At 36.7% G+C, this 19,614-nt stretch overlaps 1 protein-coding gene across 2 annotated transcripts in view; it reads left to right on the top strand.

Annotated features, from left to right (window-relative positions):
- Positions 1–19,552, top strand: part of fgd1 (FYVE, RhoGEF and PH domain containing 1) — a 46,222-nt gene extending 26,670 nt beyond the window's left edge. Inside the window, exons 2-17 of one of the 2 annotated variants that reach the window (XM_079637314.1) lie at positions 1,227–1,385; positions 2,424–2,610; positions 3,230–3,917; positions 4,989–5,227; positions 6,369–6,525; positions 8,999–9,137; positions 9,343–9,401; positions 10,334–10,480; positions 10,625–10,717; positions 10,808–10,887; positions 11,082–11,112; positions 11,209–11,310; positions 12,575–12,703; positions 12,788–12,946; positions 14,064–14,210; positions 15,226–19,552. In XM_079637314.1, the coding sequence (XP_079493440.1) occupies positions 1,227–1,385; positions 2,424–2,610; positions 3,230–3,917; positions 4,989–5,227; positions 6,369–6,525; positions 8,999–9,137; positions 9,343–9,401; positions 10,334–10,480; positions 10,625–10,717; positions 10,808–10,887; positions 11,082–11,112; positions 11,209–11,310; positions 12,575–12,703; positions 12,788–12,946; positions 14,064–14,210; positions 15,226–15,495 (2,786 nt within the window). In that variant the 3' untranslated portion in view covers positions 15,496–19,552. Of the gene's footprint in view, positions 1–1,172; positions 1,386–2,423; positions 2,611–3,229; positions 3,918–4,988; positions 5,228–6,368; positions 6,526–8,998; positions 9,138–9,342; positions 9,402–10,333; positions 10,481–10,624; positions 10,718–10,807; positions 10,888–11,081; positions 11,113–11,208; positions 11,311–12,574; positions 12,704–12,787; positions 12,947–14,063; positions 14,211–15,225 lie in introns of both variants that reach the window. The other variant, XM_079637313.1, reaches the window with a different exon arrangement.
- The last annotated feature ends 62 nt before the right edge of the window (positions 19,553–19,614 follow it).

Below are 19,614 nucleotides of genomic sequence, written 5' to 3'. Positions count from 1 at the left end.
TAATCCATTACGCCCAGCCGGCTCCATTAAATTAGGCTGAATTGAATTTGCCTGTCTTGTTTTCTTCTCTCCTGTTGGTTCTTCAAGTGTTTGCTGTCTGAGATGATCATGGTAGTAATGATGAGCCTAAGACATGAGGGTAACCCACTAACCAGTTAGTTTTTAAATCAACTTTTTGAATGGATCTACCAGCCTTGTATTGAACTTTTTACATTATTGAAAAATTAATGAAACATTTTATTTATTTATTAAAAACTAATATTTTTGTTATTTACACTACTATTCAAACTTTTGGGGTCAGTTAATTTTTTATTTTATAAGAAATTATTTTTTTTATTCAGCAAGGATGCATTAAATTAATCAAAAGCGACATTAAAGACATTAACAATGTTACAAAAGATTTCGGTTTCAAATAAATGTTATTATTTTTAACTTTGTATTCATCTAAGAATCCTGAAAGTATTAAGCAGCACAACTGGTTTCAACATTGATTATTATAAGAAATGTTTCTTGAAACAGCAAAACCACATATTAGAATAATTCTGAAGGATCATGTGACACTGAAGACTGGAGTAATGAGGCTGAAAAAAACGTACTGACCCCAGACTTTTGAACGTGACTGAATCTGTGTTTTCCGCATATTAGTGATAAACAATACAAGTCATTATGGCACATAATATGAAACAGTCCGTCTCTCTGTAAACTGATCATAAATGCATTATAATTTTGTATAATGTCCTCATAATATTGCTGACTTTTTCAAATGTTGCTCTGGGAAAAAAAACTAGAAAATATTTTTATGTTGTTAGGAGATGTTTGAACCATGACATATCGGCTATTTTAGTCTTGAATTTGAATTACTCGTGTCACTTACAAGTAACTGTTGTTTCATTTCATTTATTCACATTATCAACCCGGAACTCATTGTATTGTCTACACACACACTGCTTTTATGTCACAAAGCTCTGGCTATGAAAGAGAGAGTGGTGTATTTTAACTCTGAGTTGCAAAAAAAAAAGCCTAATTTTGGCCAAAACCTACTCAAATGAAACCAATAACAAGACTTTAACTTCCGTTATTGGTTGTAATTGATTAAGAACATTAGGCATGGTTTATTCCATTTATTCAGATTCTCTGAATCAAAGCAAGTCTGCACTCTCTCTTTCTGTCAGGCCTGTCCACATCCAGTCCGCGGCTCCTAACCAAGAGTCTGTCCTTTGAGCCAGGCCCCTGCCTTGGAGCCCACGAGACCCCGCAGCACCTCTGCTCTGACCCTGGACCCCTGGAACCACAGCACTGCAATGGCACAACTGAGAACGGACCTCAGGATGTCCCGCCTCCACCCCCTAAGACACGCCCACCTTTACCTGGGCCAAAGCCTCAAGGTATGTTCTGTACACTTAAAGGGATAGTTCACCCAAAAATAAAAATTCTGGCATAATTTACTCACCCAATTTTCAGCTGGACACCCTCTTGACACCCCAGCTGAATATTCCAGTATAAACCAGCATGAATTCCATTTTGGTCCAGGCTGCTTTATGCTGATTAGAGCTGGTGGAACTGAAACTGAACTGGTGTCGCTGGTCCACCAGCACTCCCACTTCCCATGGTAGTCCCAGCATGGAAAACCAGTTTGAACATACAGAGTGAACAAGGTCCTTCGAGCTCTAAAAAGGACAAAATGGAAACTTTTATGCTATATATCAAGTCTTCTGAAGCCACACTATCAGTTCTTTTTGTTTTTAATCATTGAAATTGGCACATTTGCAAATGAGATTTGAGAGATACACTTCATTTTTCTATGTATTTTTTATTTTTGAAAGAAGTCTCTTATGCTCACCAAGGCTGCAATTATTTGATCAAAGAAAAACACAATAAAACACTGAAATATTATTCCTGTGACTCAAAGCTGAATTTTTAGCATCAATATTTCAGGCTTCACATGATCCTTCAGAAATCATTCTAATATGCTGATTTGCTGCTCAAGAAACATTTCTGATTATTTTGTGCTGCTTAATATGTTTTTTTTTTTAGAAGTCTTTGATGAATAGAATGTTCAAAAGAACAGCATTTATTTAAAAAACTATTTTTGTAATAATAAACGTTTTTATTGTCACTAGTAAATTAATAAATTTAGTAATAAATTAATAAAAGTATTAATTTAAGATTTGTTTTTTTGAAGGGTAGTGTATGTTTTGTGCATATATAAATATACTAAATTGGGGTGACTAATTTAATGTTTACTTTATGACCTCATGATTAATTTATGATATAATATGATATACAATTATAATGCAATCTAATAAAAGTACTTGTTATTCTACCCTGTTGTTCTAATTTAATATCTGTGTCTTTCTGTGGTGCAGTCACGTGATCGTACAGTCTCACTGTATTGATTTCTGTATTGATTTTGTCTCGTTCAGTGCCCCCGAAACCCCCTCATCTACAGCAGCAGGGCGCTCGACGGCCACGCCCCCCGGACAAGCCCCTCCCTCCCCCGCCCTGCCGCCCACTCCCCGCTGACCCTCGCCAATCACGCGCCACTTTACCGAGAGCAGAGGGAAGCTCCTCCCCCACTTGTGTCCTCTCGCTCATTGAGAAGTTTGAGAGGTAAGAGAACACAACAGTCGAGTGGTTGTCGCTGAAGCCCGTTTTTAGATTATGGTAGATTTATTATTCATAACTACAGTCAGATTTGATTTTTGGTGCTCTCAAGTAATGTTATCTCCGTTTGTTGATCACAGGTAAACAAACAGTTAAATCTTTCTTCTCTCTGAAAAAACATATATTATTAATCAGTATTTTTTATTTGTTTTCCAGTATTTTTTTAAATCCTTAAAAACAAGATGAACTTGAGAAACAGAATTGCATTCGATATTAAGACTTTTTCAGAGAAAATAGCTTTAGGTTCTTCTTTTTAAGCATACATTTTATTAAATTTAGTTGATTTATTTATTTACTTTTCATTTGCAAATATGATAAGGATTAATTCAACATATGTTCTCCGAAAACAAGTTTTAACATTTTATGCAATTTGACTTCTCAGGTAAATTAATTTCGTCTTAAGGATATTAAGATTTTTTTTTTAAAACAAGACAAAATACTCAAAATACAAAAATTGTATTTTATTTTTTATGTAGTGCTCACAATGTGATGTGTTTTTTTTATATATATATATAGATATATACACATATGTAAAAAATACTTTTTTTGTGCCTTTTTTTTCCAGGGAGCAGATCATCGTGGTTCCAGATATCACCGGCGGAGTGATGTGTACCCCACGGGTCCCGGACCAGCAAGCCGCTCCTGGGTCATTTAGCCCTCCACCCTCGGAGTTCATCCTGCCCTGCACGTCCCTTCAGGAACCACTAGAGGCGCCGCTGGCCGAGGAGGAGGTCGAGCAAGTAGAAAAAGAGGAGGAAGACGAGGTGGACGAAACCGAGGAGGATGACAGTGAACTTGGGGCGTCCTGCTCAGAAAAGCGTCTCTCTATGGAATCAGGCTACGGTGCCTCTGATAAACTGCTGGACAATATGGAGATGAGGGACCTCACAGCCAACCAATCAGAAATCCCCTCGGAACGCTTGTCCCTCCCACCGTCACAGATGGATGGGAAGCTGGCCAATAGAGACAGCGGTATTGACAGTATCAGCTCGCCCTCACACAGTGAGGAGCTGTGCTTTGTTGGGGATGAGGATCGGGTCGGTCACGAGAGGGAGATTTGCCCGTGCAGCCCAGGGCCCGGGCTTCCTTGCGCCTATGCCGAGGGGCCCGGAGGAGAGGGGGCCAGCGGTGTGGAGGGCGGCAGAGACTCGGAGGGAGACAGCGATATGGAAGAGGGCAGCGGTGACGAGAGTGAGATGAACCCAATGGCTCTACAACCTCTGCCTAAAGCTGAACGACAAGACTCATCTGAGGTGAGTAGAAGTGTGTTCTTCAGAGACATGCCTACCATTAGCTAATTAATTTATAAGATCAGATTGATCTTACTCTTAGTTACCTCTGTATTACAAAATACTAATTTACATATGGTTTACATATAATTTACATAAACACATATATGCTGTATGTTCTTCAGAGACCATGCCTACCATTAATTAATTAATTTATAAGGTGAAGAAATGATTAAATCATTTATCAAAGATTGATCTTACTCTTGGGTACCTCTGTATTACCAAAGACACATTTACATATAGTTTACATCTAATTTACATAAACACATATATGCAGTATACATAAACAGCTTAATTAACTCTAAGGGATATATAAATTTGGCGCAAGAAACCTGACAAAATTGTATTTTTAATATATAAATATATACAGTAGATGGATAGATAGATCTACAGATACAATATATTATTATTATATTACATATATATTTATATTTTATTACACTAATGTTCATTTGTGGTTCATAAAAAAAGAGATTAATACAGCAAGGATGCATTAAATTGATCAAAACTGACATTTGATACAAAAAATTATATTTAAAATTAACTTTTTTACACATTAAAAAAATACTAAGGAAAATGTATCACGCTTTTAAAAAAAATAAACAGCAAAAAATGATTTCCACACTGATAATAAGAAGAAATGTTTCTTGAGCACCATATTAGGATGATTTCTGAAGGATCATGTGACACGGAAGACTGGAGTAATGATGCTGAAAATTCAGCTTTGCATCACAGAAATAAATTATATTTGAATATAAAAATAGATTATTCAAATAGAAAACAGCTATTTTAAATTTGAATGTGTTTTTTTCAGCCTAGGTGGGACTATTTTGCCTATTTTGTATGTGTGTGTGTGTATACTATATATATATATATATATATATATATATATATATATATATATATATATATATATACACACACGCACACACACACAAGCACTTAAATTTAAAGTTCTTACTATTAAAAGCACACACTTCAGTCCATCTTGTTGTTCAAATTGTCATTATTCAGCCAACATGTCCTGGTTTACAGCTGTCGTTCCAGCAGCGGGTGTTTAACATTGCCAATGAGCTGCTGCATACGGAGAAGGCCTACGTGTCCAGACTGCACCTCCTGGACCAGGTGTTCTGCGCCCAGCTGATGGAGGAAGCCCGAGCTCGCAGCTCCTTCCCCTGTGAGGTGGTCATGGGCATCTTCTCCAACATCTGCTCCATCTACTGCTTCCACCAGCAGTTCCTGCTGCCCGCGCTGGAGAAACGCATGGAGGAATGGTGAGAAACACACAAATGGTCTGTGAGAGGGATTTTACTATGGTTAAATGGTAATGTTACCCCATAACTAATGTTTTATCTTGCCGTCGAGACACATTTATTTGTATACATATTGTTTCAAAGCAGCTTTACAGAAATTCTGAGAGAAATTAGAGCTAAGAGATAATGCAGTTATCGATACAAGCAATCATGCAGTTAAGATTTGCTATATATTATGCACTACTTGGTATTATACACTACTAATATCTCACCGTTTGGATTTAAATAGGCAAATGTTTAAGAGTCAATGACTGGATCAATGTTGCAGTGATTATTGTGTTTCTACCATGTTGTTTGGCAACAGTTCTTCTAACTCTAATTGATGGAGTGTGTAGCTTTTCATTTCTTAAACAATCATGTAGAAAGACACATCATGGCCATATTCCAGGATGACAATGTCAAGATCAGGTTCAAATTGTGAAAAAAAGGTTGTGAGGATTATGAAAAATCATTTTCACTCTTGAATTGTCTCCTCTGAGTCCAGACCTTAAACTCACTGTAAGTCTTTGGGATGTGCTGCAGGAGACTTTACAGAGTGCTCGACTCTTGCACTGTCAAATACAAGATCTTCTTGACCAAAAATATATGCACCTCTAGATGGAAAATAAGGTTGTGATGTTATTTCCAACAAGAGGTGCAGCATTTTTTGGCCAAAAAATAAAATCAGGGAGATGCGATTTAATATATAGTATGTATTATATAAGTATTATATATATATATATATATATATATATATAAGTATACTGCCATTTATTATATTTATATAAGCATAGTGCATGTATCAGGATATAAAGGAGCAAGCTGGGCAATAATATAGTTACATAAAAATATGTTAATGATTACATATATATTAATAATAACCCCAGTAAAAATCATCTGCCTAGTATTATTTTTGATTAGCCTAACTATTGGATGATATTTTAGATCTGGCACATTAATAGACATTAAACTGATGTGTTTTTGACTCTTTTACTGTGGCTCATGCAATCAGATTTCAGAAATGGAACTGTAATATTTCTTATTGACATTTTGAATTCAGAATTGAAGCAGATAGAAGCCACATATGTGTTCACAAAGTAAACTTCTGCCCCTCTCCCCTCAGGGATCTGAACCCCCGCATCGGGGACATCCTGCAGAAACTGGCACCTTTCCTGAAGATGTATGGCGAGTATGTGAAAAACTTTGACATGGCCATGGAGCTAGTGAACACCTGGATGCAGCGCTCCTCTCAGTTCAAAGCCATCATCCACAACATCCAGGTATCAGAGTGGGAACTTTAAATGCTTTGTGCTATGCTAACGATGCAATGCTCTGTAATAAGAGAAAGCAGTGATGTATATGAGGGAGGCAGGACTGCCGTGATTGGTCTGTCAACTGACAGATGTGGTGTAATTGGTGCTTCAAGGATTGGTCACGCCTGAGGCGTTTCCTATAGTGAGATATCGAACGAATGTTTGAAACCGAACATTAAAATCATGCCTAAATATTTGAGGTATAACCACTGTATGAGTTTCTCTCTTCTGTTGAACACAAAAGAAGATATTTTGAAGAATGTTGGTAACCAGACAGTTGACGGTAGCCATTGATTTCTATTGTATTTTTTCCTACTATGTAAGTCAATAGCTAAGTTTCCATCCTCTTGTCAATCGAATTATCTGAAGTTCGGTAAAAAAAAACTCATGCAAATTAAGCTGGTGAAAGTTTGTTTCCATCCAACGGCTTTAAAGCGAATAAAAACCTGTGCGTAATGACGTCACATGCTGTTTTGCGATCAAATATGTATATCGAATTGATTTGAGACATTTTAAGGTTTTTCCATTCATTTTCGCACTGAATTAGACAACATTCAAGCCAACATTTGCGAACAAAGTTTTGCTAGACAAAATGCAATTCATTATTTATTCGGCAAATAACGTTTCCATCAGCGTTTATCGCATAAGCCGTATATCGATCAAGATAAAATCCGATGAGAACGACCGTATTTAATTTGAGTCGATATTCATGAAATTCAATCGAATTTTACTGTTTCCATAAGGCATTTTTCATTCGATATCACTTAATTCGGATAAAAACGTGTGGATGGAAACATAGCTAATGGCTACTGTCAACTGTCTGGTTACTATTCAAAATATCTTCTTTTGTGCGACTCAAACAGGTTTGGAACAACTTGAGGGTGAGTATATAAGACCAAAATTTCATTTTTGGGTGAACTATCCCTTTAACATATGCTTTTTTTAATGGACTTTTGAGTAGCGTATCTAAAATACTACTTCTAGAGTTTTAAAACAGATTGAATAGATTGTCTGAATAGATTTCAAGTGTAGAAGTGTGAAACGACAATAGGAGTTACAATAAAAGTTACCTTAAAAATTCTAATTGTGACGATGTCACGGCAGAGATTGTTTGCTATTAACTTTCAGATGTGGTGAGTACTGTTGAGGATCACACTCTCAGATGAAATGTGTGAAAACCCCCTCACCGTTATAATGAGTGTTAATTGCACGCAACCCTGCATAATTCACACCCATCGACTGAATGAACAGAGCGTGTGTTAGTCATACAGTAATCTCATCCTCCAGGTGCACTCCACCAAATCCACCTTCACAGTCTGAGACAAGAGCGTTCGTGTTAAAAATAACGAGAGCGCTCCCACGGCTCCGCGGTGATTGAGTGCGTCAGATGAAAGAGTGAATCGCTGTGGGTGCGGGAGTGTTTTTGGGGAGTTGTAGGTTATGGTGAATACTAATGGCGCCCCAATCAGGCCCGGTGCTGCACTTCAAACGTCTCTGGTTGCCACTGTGTGAAGAATATCAAGCGTGTGCGAGGCCCAGTGCCTGAGATCACAGGATTGCTGTAAGGGGATCAGGCATGTCATGGACTCCATCACGCAAGGCTTACGCTACCAGTGAATTATCTGGTTTGTGCTTGGCAATGCTTTGGGAGTTTGCCTTATTGTTAAAGACAACATGAAACCGCATTCATTCAATACATTTAACTTGTGCAACATTATGTATTTCAGAGTGAAACTAAATATTCATTGGGAAATAATTTAGGCGGAGACAAGCAAGATTTGATTGCATTGTGAAAAGTAAAATGTTTTAAAATATTGCGCAGGAATTTGAGCAAACCTCTAATTTTAAGTATTAAACATTGAGAAAAGCAATTACAGTCTAGTAACCACATAGTAACATACTATATATATATATGTGTATTTGTATGTATTTTTTTTGTATAATATATTTTAACAAAAGCTAATGTAAACAAGGTTTTAATTTTATTTATGTATATATATATATATATATTTTAAAAAAACTTGTTTTCATGAGCTTTCATTCAAATATTTATATATTAAAATACACACACACACACATATATATAATATTTTAAAATATACCGTAATAACATAAAAAGATGCTTGTATATATATTTTAATATATATAATATATTTTAAAGCTCATGAAAACTAGTTTTCTTTTTTTTTAAATATATTATATATTAACATTTTATATATTATATATTAACATTGTATATATATATACTTTAGTAATATGAATAATATATCTTGTATTTTAATATGTATTTGAATGAGAGTTTTTCTTTATAATTATGTGCACAGATGAATTGTGCAAAATAAGTGTGAGTCAGTCTTGATTCATGTTGTCTTCGCGTGTGGGAATGAATCGGTGCATATTTTCTTTTTAGTCATCGTACTCTTTTGGGTGTGTATTGCAGAAAGAGGAGATGTGTGGGAATCTCACCCTACAGCACCACATGTTGGAGCCTGTGCAGAGGATCCCTCGTTACGAGCTCCTGCTCAAAGACTATCTGCACCGCCTGCCAGAGGACGCCGACGACTTCAAAGACGCTCAGAGTGAGTGCAGAACGGCAGAACGCTGGGCCTTATCTCCTCCACTGACCACAGCAGCCCACTTTCTGTTTCTTTTCAACTATTCGTGCATGTGCCTGGAAATATTTCAGTCAAAAGATCCATGCAAGGTTAACAGACCAAGATAAAAGGCAAACTGGAAAAATGACACCTTGTGAATATCAAGACGTTACTCCTTTATTCTTTTCAGAATCTCTGGAGCTGATCGCCACAGCGGCAGAACATTCAAACGCTGCCATCAGGAAAATGGTGAGTGGATTACAAGATGAACCGTTGTGATCAACGCCACACTCCATCTGGGGTGAAAACCAGCACTGCCACTTAACATCCCTTTGTAATTAAGCATGGTTTCCTCTTTATTGTGTAGTCTGTTTTAGAAAGTCTCTCATTTGAAGCTGTTAATTGCCTATGTTTTTATTTTCTTCATACCTCCCTCCCTGTGGAACCGACCCAAACAGACAATGGCTGTGTTTCCATCCACCCATTTTAATGCGAATTTTGGGATATTGCATAAAAAAAACGCTGGATGGAAACGCCAAGATACGCATCAATTCTAGAAATGTGCATAAAACCAGTATTCGCTCAATTGAGGTGGATCATTTTTTTATTTGATAAGTAAACATGGAAACACATTTACAGAATAGATTCCCCGATGTGCAACAAAACACTCACATGACCTCAACTGAGGATGTGATTGGAGAAGTAGACTAACTAGCATCTCAAATGTTGGTTTGGTCACTCTGAAATGCCTGAGCCAAAGTCTGTCATCAAAATAATTTGCTTTCATTCCCTCCCAGAAGTGTATCACATGATTGCTTTCCCAAACACATCCGAACGCAAGATGACAGCATTTATTGTGTTTCATCTGCACGTTCTGAGACGCAAGTCATTTATAATGTATAAAAAAAGATCCACAGTGGCTTCCCGATAGCAGAAACTTCCATTTTATCACTGATATTATGCGGCAATTTCCCAGGAAGTGATGATTTCATTCTCTTGAAACACATGGGATGGAAACAGTGCTTTATTCACAAAGGTTTTTATGCGATTCAATTGTGAGCACAAGTTAAATTCATAACTTTTCACATTTGATCAGCTTGAAGCTCTCTCGTTTTGGATGCTCGCTGCAAATGAATGAATGATAAATGTCTCAACAAACGTGTGAATGTTTCGTCTCTCAGGAGCGCATGAGAAAGCTGTTGAAGGTGTACGAGTTGCTCGGTGGAGAAGAGGACATCGTTAACCCGACTAATGAGCTCATTAAAGAGGGACACATCCTGAAACTGTCAGCTAAAAATGGGACATCACAGGATAGATACCTCATTCTGGTGAGTCAAACATGCCAAAGCTGTTTCACTAGTTGTGCTAAACATACTGTAATTGATCCCTCAAAATGATTTCTTAGTAAAAGAAGTTAAATGTAGTTCTTTGGTAAATCATGCATGTTTGACTATGTTCTCCTCTCTCTGAAGTTCAATGACCGGTTGTTGTACTGCGTCCCTAAACTGAGGCTGATAGGACAGAAATTTGGAGTGAGAGCGAGGATTGATGTTGACGGCATGGAGGTTCGACGTGTTTTTATCTTGTTTACGGTGTCATATTCAAAATAAATCCGCTGTTATCAAACGGTGGATTCACTCTGCATTGTTTCACAGCTGAAGGAGACCAGCAGCATGAACGTACCACGAACCTTTCTGGTATCCGGAAAACAACGTTCGCTTGAACTGCAAGCAAGGTACGGCTTAGGGGAATGTGCTTCATCTGCTTAAAAAATCCCATCTGAGGTTGATTGACAACCACAGAAATGTTGTCCGAGCTTTTGGGCATTAGGAGAAAACACCCAAGAAAAGCATACGAGCCATTGAAAAACAAGAGAAATATGTGCGGCTTTTGGGATTTTACAATGTTTGTCGTTTTCATTTTCACCAGGACGGAAGAAGAGAAGAGAGATTGGATTCAGGTAACCCTTTCTCCTCCTGCACGTCACATCTCTTCTCGTATCTCTCGACCATAACTCTCCCGCTTACATTTTTCTTTCTTGTTCACTTTCTCACAGGCAATCCAGGCCACTATACAGAGACATGAACAGACGCTCGAGACGTTCCGCATGCTCAACTGCTCGTTTCGGGAGGAGGACTTCACTCCTCCAAACTCTCCAGTTAGTTTTGATTTTATCACTCGCAGTGTTGTGAATTAAATCTAAAATGGCACAAAAAAATGTTTAATGGAAATTTATCTGAAATAAAGTATAAATATTGGATGTAAAACTTAAACTAAAATTAGAAATGTTGCCACTAAAACTAAAATTTCTAAAACTTTAAAAGCTAATTAGAAATATTAAACTATAAGAGTGCCAGCAAAAGCACATACCGGTAACAAAATTACTAAAACTGTAAATATAAAACTAAAAGTTAATTCAAAATATGAATAAATACTATAATAGTATATGAATAATACTATATTTTTAGGGGGTCCAGGGGCCTCTAGGGATCAGGAGAAAAATATTGTAAATACATTAATATTTTTTTAAATATAATACATTTTAACATCTTACATTTTTAAAATGTTATTCTGCTTTCTAAACACTGGTTGTAAATCATGAGATTAATCAAATGTTTTTATTCTGTTGACAGATAATAATGTGAACCTGATTTCACTAAGTACAACGTGTTCTCGGTCAACATCTTTGTTAATCCTGGAACAACATTCCAATCAACCAATCAGATTTGAGGGACGAGTTTACAGTTTATGTCACGTTTAGGCTTACGTCCAGGGTTAGGTGCTTCTACATCAGTGTCATTTCCCTCTGATTTTAGGGATAACTTATGTGTAGGGTTAGGGATATAGACATGGTGAGGACAACATTTTCAGAATATGTCTTACTTGGCAAAATATTCAAAAATATTTTTATAGCAAGAACTTTATAGCAAGTATATTACTTCACTTAAACTATTATATACTACTAAATAATAATATATTATATCCCAGATAATAGTTCACACATATTTCTAATATGTTCCACATATAAATGGGTCTTTATACATACAATAAATAATATATAATATAATATTATATATTATATATAATATATATACATTTATATATTAGGAAGTGGGTCCCTCACAAAGGGTTTGCCATATTTGGGGCTCTGTGGCATCAAAAGTAAAAAAATCCCAGATCTATGTGAATAAATGCATAACACGGTGTCCCCAATGAGCCTTTTGATGCTCAGGTCACACTTAAATATGCATGAATGTCATTGCATCAGTTAACAAAATTTCAAATCAAGTGGCAAACCTTCAAAGCAAACATCTGTAAAGAAGACACTTGCTCTAATGCAATGACATTTAGGTGTGGGTTAGGTCTGTGCATACTTAATGTAGCCACTGCAGTATTCTCTGATCAACGTGTTTTGTTTTCAGAATTGCACAGAGCTTGGAAAGAGAGCGCCCACTCCAATCCGGGAGAAAGAGGTCACACTGTGCATGAAGTGTCAGGAGCCTTTTAACTCTATTACCAAAAGACGGCATCACTGCAAAGCCTGCGGACACGTATGTTGCACAGCACCGTAACTCTGTAAGTCCACATGCTCCTGATGCTGATGCAGTGGGCTGACGTGGGTCTTGATTTTTAAGGTGGTGTGTGGAAAGTGTTCGGAGTTCCGCGCCCGTCTGTTGTACGACAACAATCGAGCCAACCGTGTGTGTATAGACTGCTACACCATGCTAGTGGGAGTGCCGCCCTCTCCTGCCAGTCTGAGCAACAGCACACAGAGACGTCGCTCCATTCTAGAGGTAAAGTAAAGGTCACGCTCTACACGTGCACTTCTTTAAGGAAGTAGCAGTGCTTGCAAAAAAGAATAGTGTTAATGGTTTAGGTAAACCTGTCAAAAGTTTGGGGTCATTAAAAAAAATTTATGTTGAGTTTTGAGTTGAGTTTTTGAGTCTCTTATGCGCACCAAAGCTGTGTTTATTTGATAAAAAAAATACAGTAAAACATTGGGAAATATTATTACAATTTAAAGTAACTTTTTTGTATTTCAATATATATGTCATTTATTCCTGTAATGCAAAGCTGAATTTTCAGTCTTCAGTGTCACATGATCCTTCAGAAATCATCCTAATATGTTAATTTGCTGCTCAAGAAACATTTCTTATTATGATCATACATTTGTTTTTGTTTTTATTATATTTTTGCTGCTTAATATTTTTGTGTAAATGGTGATACACTACCATTTAAAAGTTTTGGGGTAAATAAGGTAGATTTTTTTTTTTTAAATTAATACTTTTATTCTGCAAAGACGCATTAAATTAATATCAAAATGCTACAGAAAAATTATATTTCATATAAATGGTGTTCTTTTCGATCATTTTATTAATAAAAGATTCATTAAAAAAATTATCACGGTTTCCACAAAAATATTAAGCAGCAAAAAACCAACATTGATAATAATAAAAAGAAATTACTAAATAATTGAGCTCAAATAATAATTGATAATAAATGAGCACCAAATCAGAATATTAGAATGATTTCTGAAGGATCATGTTACACTGAAAACTTTGCATTGCCATCACTGGAATAAATTACATTTTAAAATGAAATGAAATTGTACTATTTCACGGTATTCCTGCTTTACTGTATTTGATCAAATAAATGCAGCCTTAGTGAGTATAAGAGACCTCTTTCAAAAACGTTAAAAAAATAGTTCCAAAATTATTCCAAACTTTTAACTTGTAGTATAGGTTTTATACAACTGTTGGGACTCAACACATAATGTGACACGTCTGCTGAATCTAAAGGCAGCCATATCGCTAAATAAATGCAAGAAAGAGAAGACAAGAATATGAAAAATATGAAAAGTACTAGTTGTCGAAATGTCAGTAACTGTAACTTGTTCTTGCCCTCGTGCAGAAACAGGCCTCAGTGGCAGCTGAGAACAGTGTGCTGTGTAGTTTCCTACATCATATGGAGAAGGGAAGTGGCCGTGGATGGCAGAAGGCCTGGTTCGTCATCCCTGAAAATGAACCACTGGTGCTGTATATCTATGGTGCTCCACAGGTAAGGCTGCAGTAACTAATCCACAGGTTTATACACATCTATTATGTACCGGTAAATGTGTGTTACTGTAAAATACGGATGTGGTTTCGTTTTTTTTTTTTTGCATTTTCGAGAAGAATTTAAACCGCATGTACACCTGGTATTATCATCTAAATGCCTGATGTGTCCTGGGCAGAAGCAAAGGACTTCCTACTCACCTGTCAATCAATCATTCTGTTAAAACAAAGGTTTTGAACTTTGCCTGTTTCATGTGGATTTTAAAGAAATGACCCATGTAATCAAAAGGTTTGGAAAAGCCTAAATATAAACATTACCAATCAGAAGTTTGGGGTCAGTACGATTCTTTTACTTTCGCATTAAATTGATCAAAAATGACAGTAAATGCATTTATAATGTTACAAAAGATTTCTATTTCAAATAAATGCTGTTCTTTTGAACTTTCTATACAAAATAAATTGAATCCTGAAATTTTTTTCATGGTTTTCACAAAAATTTGAAGCAGCACAACTGTTTACTTGAGCAACTAATCATCACATTAGAATGATTTCTGAAGGATCATGTGACACTGTAGTAATGATGCTGAAAATCCAGCTTTGTCATCACAGGAATAAATGATATTTGAAAATATATTCAAATAGAAAACAGTTATTTTTAATTGTAATAACATTACTGTTTTTACTGTATTTTTGAACAAATAAATGCAGCCTTTGTGAGCAGAAGAGACTCTTTCAAAAACATTACAAATCTTACCAACCCTAAACTTTTAAACAGTAGTGAACATGCACAAGACATCACAGAATTAGCTTGACGTCAACATGAAATTTGGTCACACACACGTGGTCACGGAGGTTTGGCGGGCATGTTACCACCAGGAGATCTGTCTTTTGATCAGATTTCCCCCGACAGATGTAAACAAGACCTGTGCATTCCATGACTAATGTTCACAGTGATCCGTTAATGGTTTACTAGGGAAGTATTGATCTTATCTTCTGCGTTTCTCTCTCCATACGCACAGGATGTCAAAGCTCAGCGCAGTATTCCCCTCATCGGATTCGAGGTGTCACTTCCTGAATCGAGTGACCGTCTAGAACGTCGCTTCGCCTTCAAAATGAGCCAGAGTCATTTGACCGTTTACTTCAGCGCCGACTGTGAGGAACTGCAGCGGCGTTGGATGGAGGTTTTGTCGAGAGCCGGCAGGGGTGAGGAGTTGCAGTCAAATGGTCCGATTTCCGAAGCCCTAGAAGAAGAAGGGGAGGAGACAGTACCCACAGGAGAAAGCACATGATTGGCTGAAAAATATGATATCATTTTGCACACACAAACTGTACAAATGTGACCACAGCGACAGGATATGATAGACAAAACACACACACACGCACACACACATATACCTTCTTACACACATCTGTATTAATTGTCAGTTGTAAGTTGCATGAAATATCTACAGGTACGTTTCTCTGTCTATTGCTCATCTTGTGTGAGTGACCAGTGTTTGGAACAATCTGACAAAAGTGTGCACACTTTAAAGACGACTTATCAGAGGACAAGTGATTACGTTCATCAACTCTTTCGGTCGCTGGCAGTTTCTTTGCTGAATCGACTGTTCTTGTTGTGAAGTGGTTTCTCGACTGGTGCTTCTAAGGGTGTGTTCACACTTGGCATGTTTGGTTCGATTAAAACGAACTCTGGTGCGATTGCTCTGTTAGTGCGGTTCAGTTGAATGAGTGTGAACACTACCATCTGAACAAGCGGATCGAGACGCTGAAAAGATGAGTCTCTGTCCGCTTACAAACGAACTCTGGTGCGGTTCGACTGAAATATGAACGACCAGACGGACCGAAGACATCTAACCGAACCAAAAACAGGACATGATGTCACGAGATGTGACCCTAAAACTGACTTTTTTCCTCGTCAGAGATGCTACGATGCCCATTACAGTTTGGTACAGGCGTCGGAAACGCCGTCGCCTTGCAGCACATCTTCGTTTGAGAGTGTAACGGAAGATTTCCTGGTGCTGTTTTGACTCCTTTATACATTTTATAAACCCTTTGTGAGTTCTCAGCTGGTAAAAATACCAATCATATGAACGTACATACAATGAGCCATTTAGTCTTACACAGTCTTGCTTTGGATGTTCAGTAAGTTCTGACGCAAAATATACATCATAAAAGCCTTTTTTTTTATCTTTAGGTTCAATGTTAAAAATGACAGTGTGAATGCTTAGAGAACCAAGTCTAAATGTGTCATTTTCTTTTTGGTCCGGACCAATAGAACCAAGAGAACCGAACTACAAGTGTGAACACACCCTAACTCGATATGGATCACACTTGGTATAGCGAAGTGAGACCGTTGTCAGTATGGCGAGGTGGCATGAATGTTTGGCCTGGTTTTGTGAAAAGTTTAGGTGACAGAGAGTCTACAGTAAAATACACTAGTTTACATAACCAGAAGCAGGATGGAATAAGCGATTTTGTCGATTTTAAATAAGCAAAGCAACTATGAATCCGGCCAATATTTACGGCAATAATCTGCTTGGTAAGAGGATCAAATCCTGGATTTCAGATTTCGATTACATATTAAACATTGGCTATTGCAGTTAGCAGTGAATTGTGACAGGATTGGACACATGAAATGTTGTTTAGCTATGCAAGCCTGTGTTTATCTCAGAAACGTAGTGTGGTGATCAGGAACTGAACTGCTGGAACACAGCAGGAATATTTATTAAGCAGGTTCTAACCACTCAAAAACAACAGAAATATGTGCTTCCTGTTGACTCCATGGTCTTCAGCTCAGAGAACGCCACCAAATTTACTCTGCCACCTAGTGGGCGCTCTTCATAACGCTCTAGGAGTGAATGTCAGGAAACCTGTCAAGAACATCTCAGCCCAAATTCAAAAGAAATTTTATTTTGCATAAAGTAAATTAAGCTTGTTTTGAAGACCATTAAGATTTGTGTTGCATTGTCACATTACTGCAATGTAAAATAAAATAAATTATATATTTAAATAGTAAATTATTTATAGTGTAGTATTATATGTTGTACGATCTGTAATTTATGCTGATTTAAATAAAAGTTACAGTAATGAGAATCATTGAGTATAATAGGAATTATAATGAAAATAATGTCACAGTCTTAATGGTCCAAAAAATAAGCAAGTTTTTCTTTTAAACCAAATAAAATTGATTTATTTTGGGGGTGAAATGCAACCTGGACATGTCTCTTTTGCTGTTTCTGAGAAGGAAAACGTGTGTAAAAAGGGATTGACAGGGCTGTCCCTACAGGATAACGGAGATTTATCCTGTTGTTCGAGTGTGCATGAGTGATTTTATGAATGCGGAGTTGTTGTGAGATTTGATAAGATTGTAGGTCATGAGGGTATGTATGAATCGGGCTAGTTTTTATCATTGAAAAAACTCAATGATATTCCTGCCTTATTTAGAGGGGCTTTTGATAAATATAGAATATATATAAATAATACAAGGTAAAAGTTTTGATGAGGATATCAACCGTTTTCAACCGTGTTGTATTTGTGTATGAAAAGTGCAAAAGATTTAAGGACGAATTCATTTGTAAATATAACTTATTCCTCTGGGCCCAGTTTTGTGGGTTAGGTATTGTCGACGAGCTTTCGGTGTTTGATCTTCGTTATGTGCAGTTTTAAATGGACTTCTGATCATTGTGGTAAATTCCAGGTCAAGAAAAGCTTAAGATAAGTTCTCTCATTTTACCACTTATTCCAGAGGTAGATATTCAGTGTTTTAGAAAGAGCTTCATTTTCTTTTCCTCTTTTGGATCCAGTTTCCAAAAATGTATTTGCCAATGTGAACGCCTGATGACTCATTGAGAACTGCTTTAACTCTTTGTGTTTGGTATTGCTTTTAATCTTGCTCTTTGTTGTCAAAGACATCGCTCGATTAAAAGCGAAGGTGAACCGGTCGGTGTGTTTCCCCAGTCCACCAGCCTGTCTGCTGTTTCCTTCCTCGAGGTGTAAGAAAGGACTGTTGATGCCAGTGCATGGTTTGGGAGCACTGCTGGCTTTGGGACAGGGCTGCGTGTGTTAACTTCCATATGTTTACGACTTGTACTGGTCATTTCCCAGATCCTCAGTTGAGCCTGCCCGTCACTCACGCTTACACACACACATTCATCTTCCTGCTTCTCTCAGTATTATTGTTCTTGATATCCTGCCTTACTGATATTTTGCAACCCTGTGCTTATCTACACATTGTTTTTCACAATTGCTTTTTGCCAAAGTATACTGCAGAAAATGTCTATTAGATATTGAAATGTCTTTTTTTTGTCACATTTTTATGTTTTTTTTTTTACTTTTCTTTTTTTTATACCAATATTTATTGTCTTTTTTACTCCTTGAGGTAATTGTAGTGAGGGTCGTATAACTCTGAGAAGAACCAAAAGATTAACACTACCAAAATACAACGGAAAAACACTATACATTAACATTTGGGAGAATATAAGTTATTTTTTCTGTGTGCTCGAAGTATGTTTTAGTCCCACACTTATATAAAGAATTAATTTCTATTCTTTGTTCCGCAGTCCACAAAATCTATTTGTAAACTGAATTTTGAAGGGATATAATATAGAATACAGATATAATTCTCTGTAATCTCACAAAATTTGTTTTAATACATTCTTCAAAAAAGATGGAGGTGAAATACACTGTAGTTAATTTTAGGATATCTGAACAATTGTGCATTTTTAAGCAAGGTTATCAGAACAATCTCATGTCTTTGATCTGACATTAAGCGTCGTATACAGAAATAGAGGTGCTATTTTATTGTTTGATCAAGGGAACAGCTTTGTGTTTTTAAATAAATGACATGATGAGATCAAGAATTCTGTGTACATGAATGAACAGGCTATATAATCAGAGTTTCTAGTGTTTAATATGGAGGAATAACACAGTGGTACTTGAAGGATTATTCTGTGTGGCAAAATCTGAGCAAGAATCATTTGGGAGAAACCATTACATCTCTGTGGTGCAGAACAGAGAATTAAATGTTACATTGTATACGTTATATTTGCCCAAATCTGCATACCAAAATACTCAATGAATAGCACAGTCTGATGATGATGATGTAACCTGGATTTTTGACTTGAGTGTTTTAATCTTGTTCATTTTTATAATCTAGTCCTATCGCACCAAATTCCATTTTGTCATGAGGAGGAGTACTTTGTTACACGGCAAACTTTTAAAACCTATTTATTGTAAACCAGCCTTTGGACGAGCAGGTTTCTTTTATATGGACATGTACAATGGAAGCTAAAGAGAGAAATGTTGAGGCATGGATGATTGTTTTGCTCATAGATGTTAATGATTACCTGCCTAGTGATGATCTACCATTCTTTCTCTTCTGCTGTCTGGCATCATCACACATGCCAAAC

This window comes from Phoxinus phoxinus (genome assembly GCF_949152265.1).
Source record: "Phoxinus phoxinus genome assembly, chromosome: 15".
NCBI classification, from domain to species: Eukaryota; Metazoa; Chordata; class Actinopteri; order Cypriniformes; family Leuciscidae; genus Phoxinus; species Phoxinus phoxinus.
This window is presented reverse-complemented; position numbering and strand designations above follow the sequence as displayed.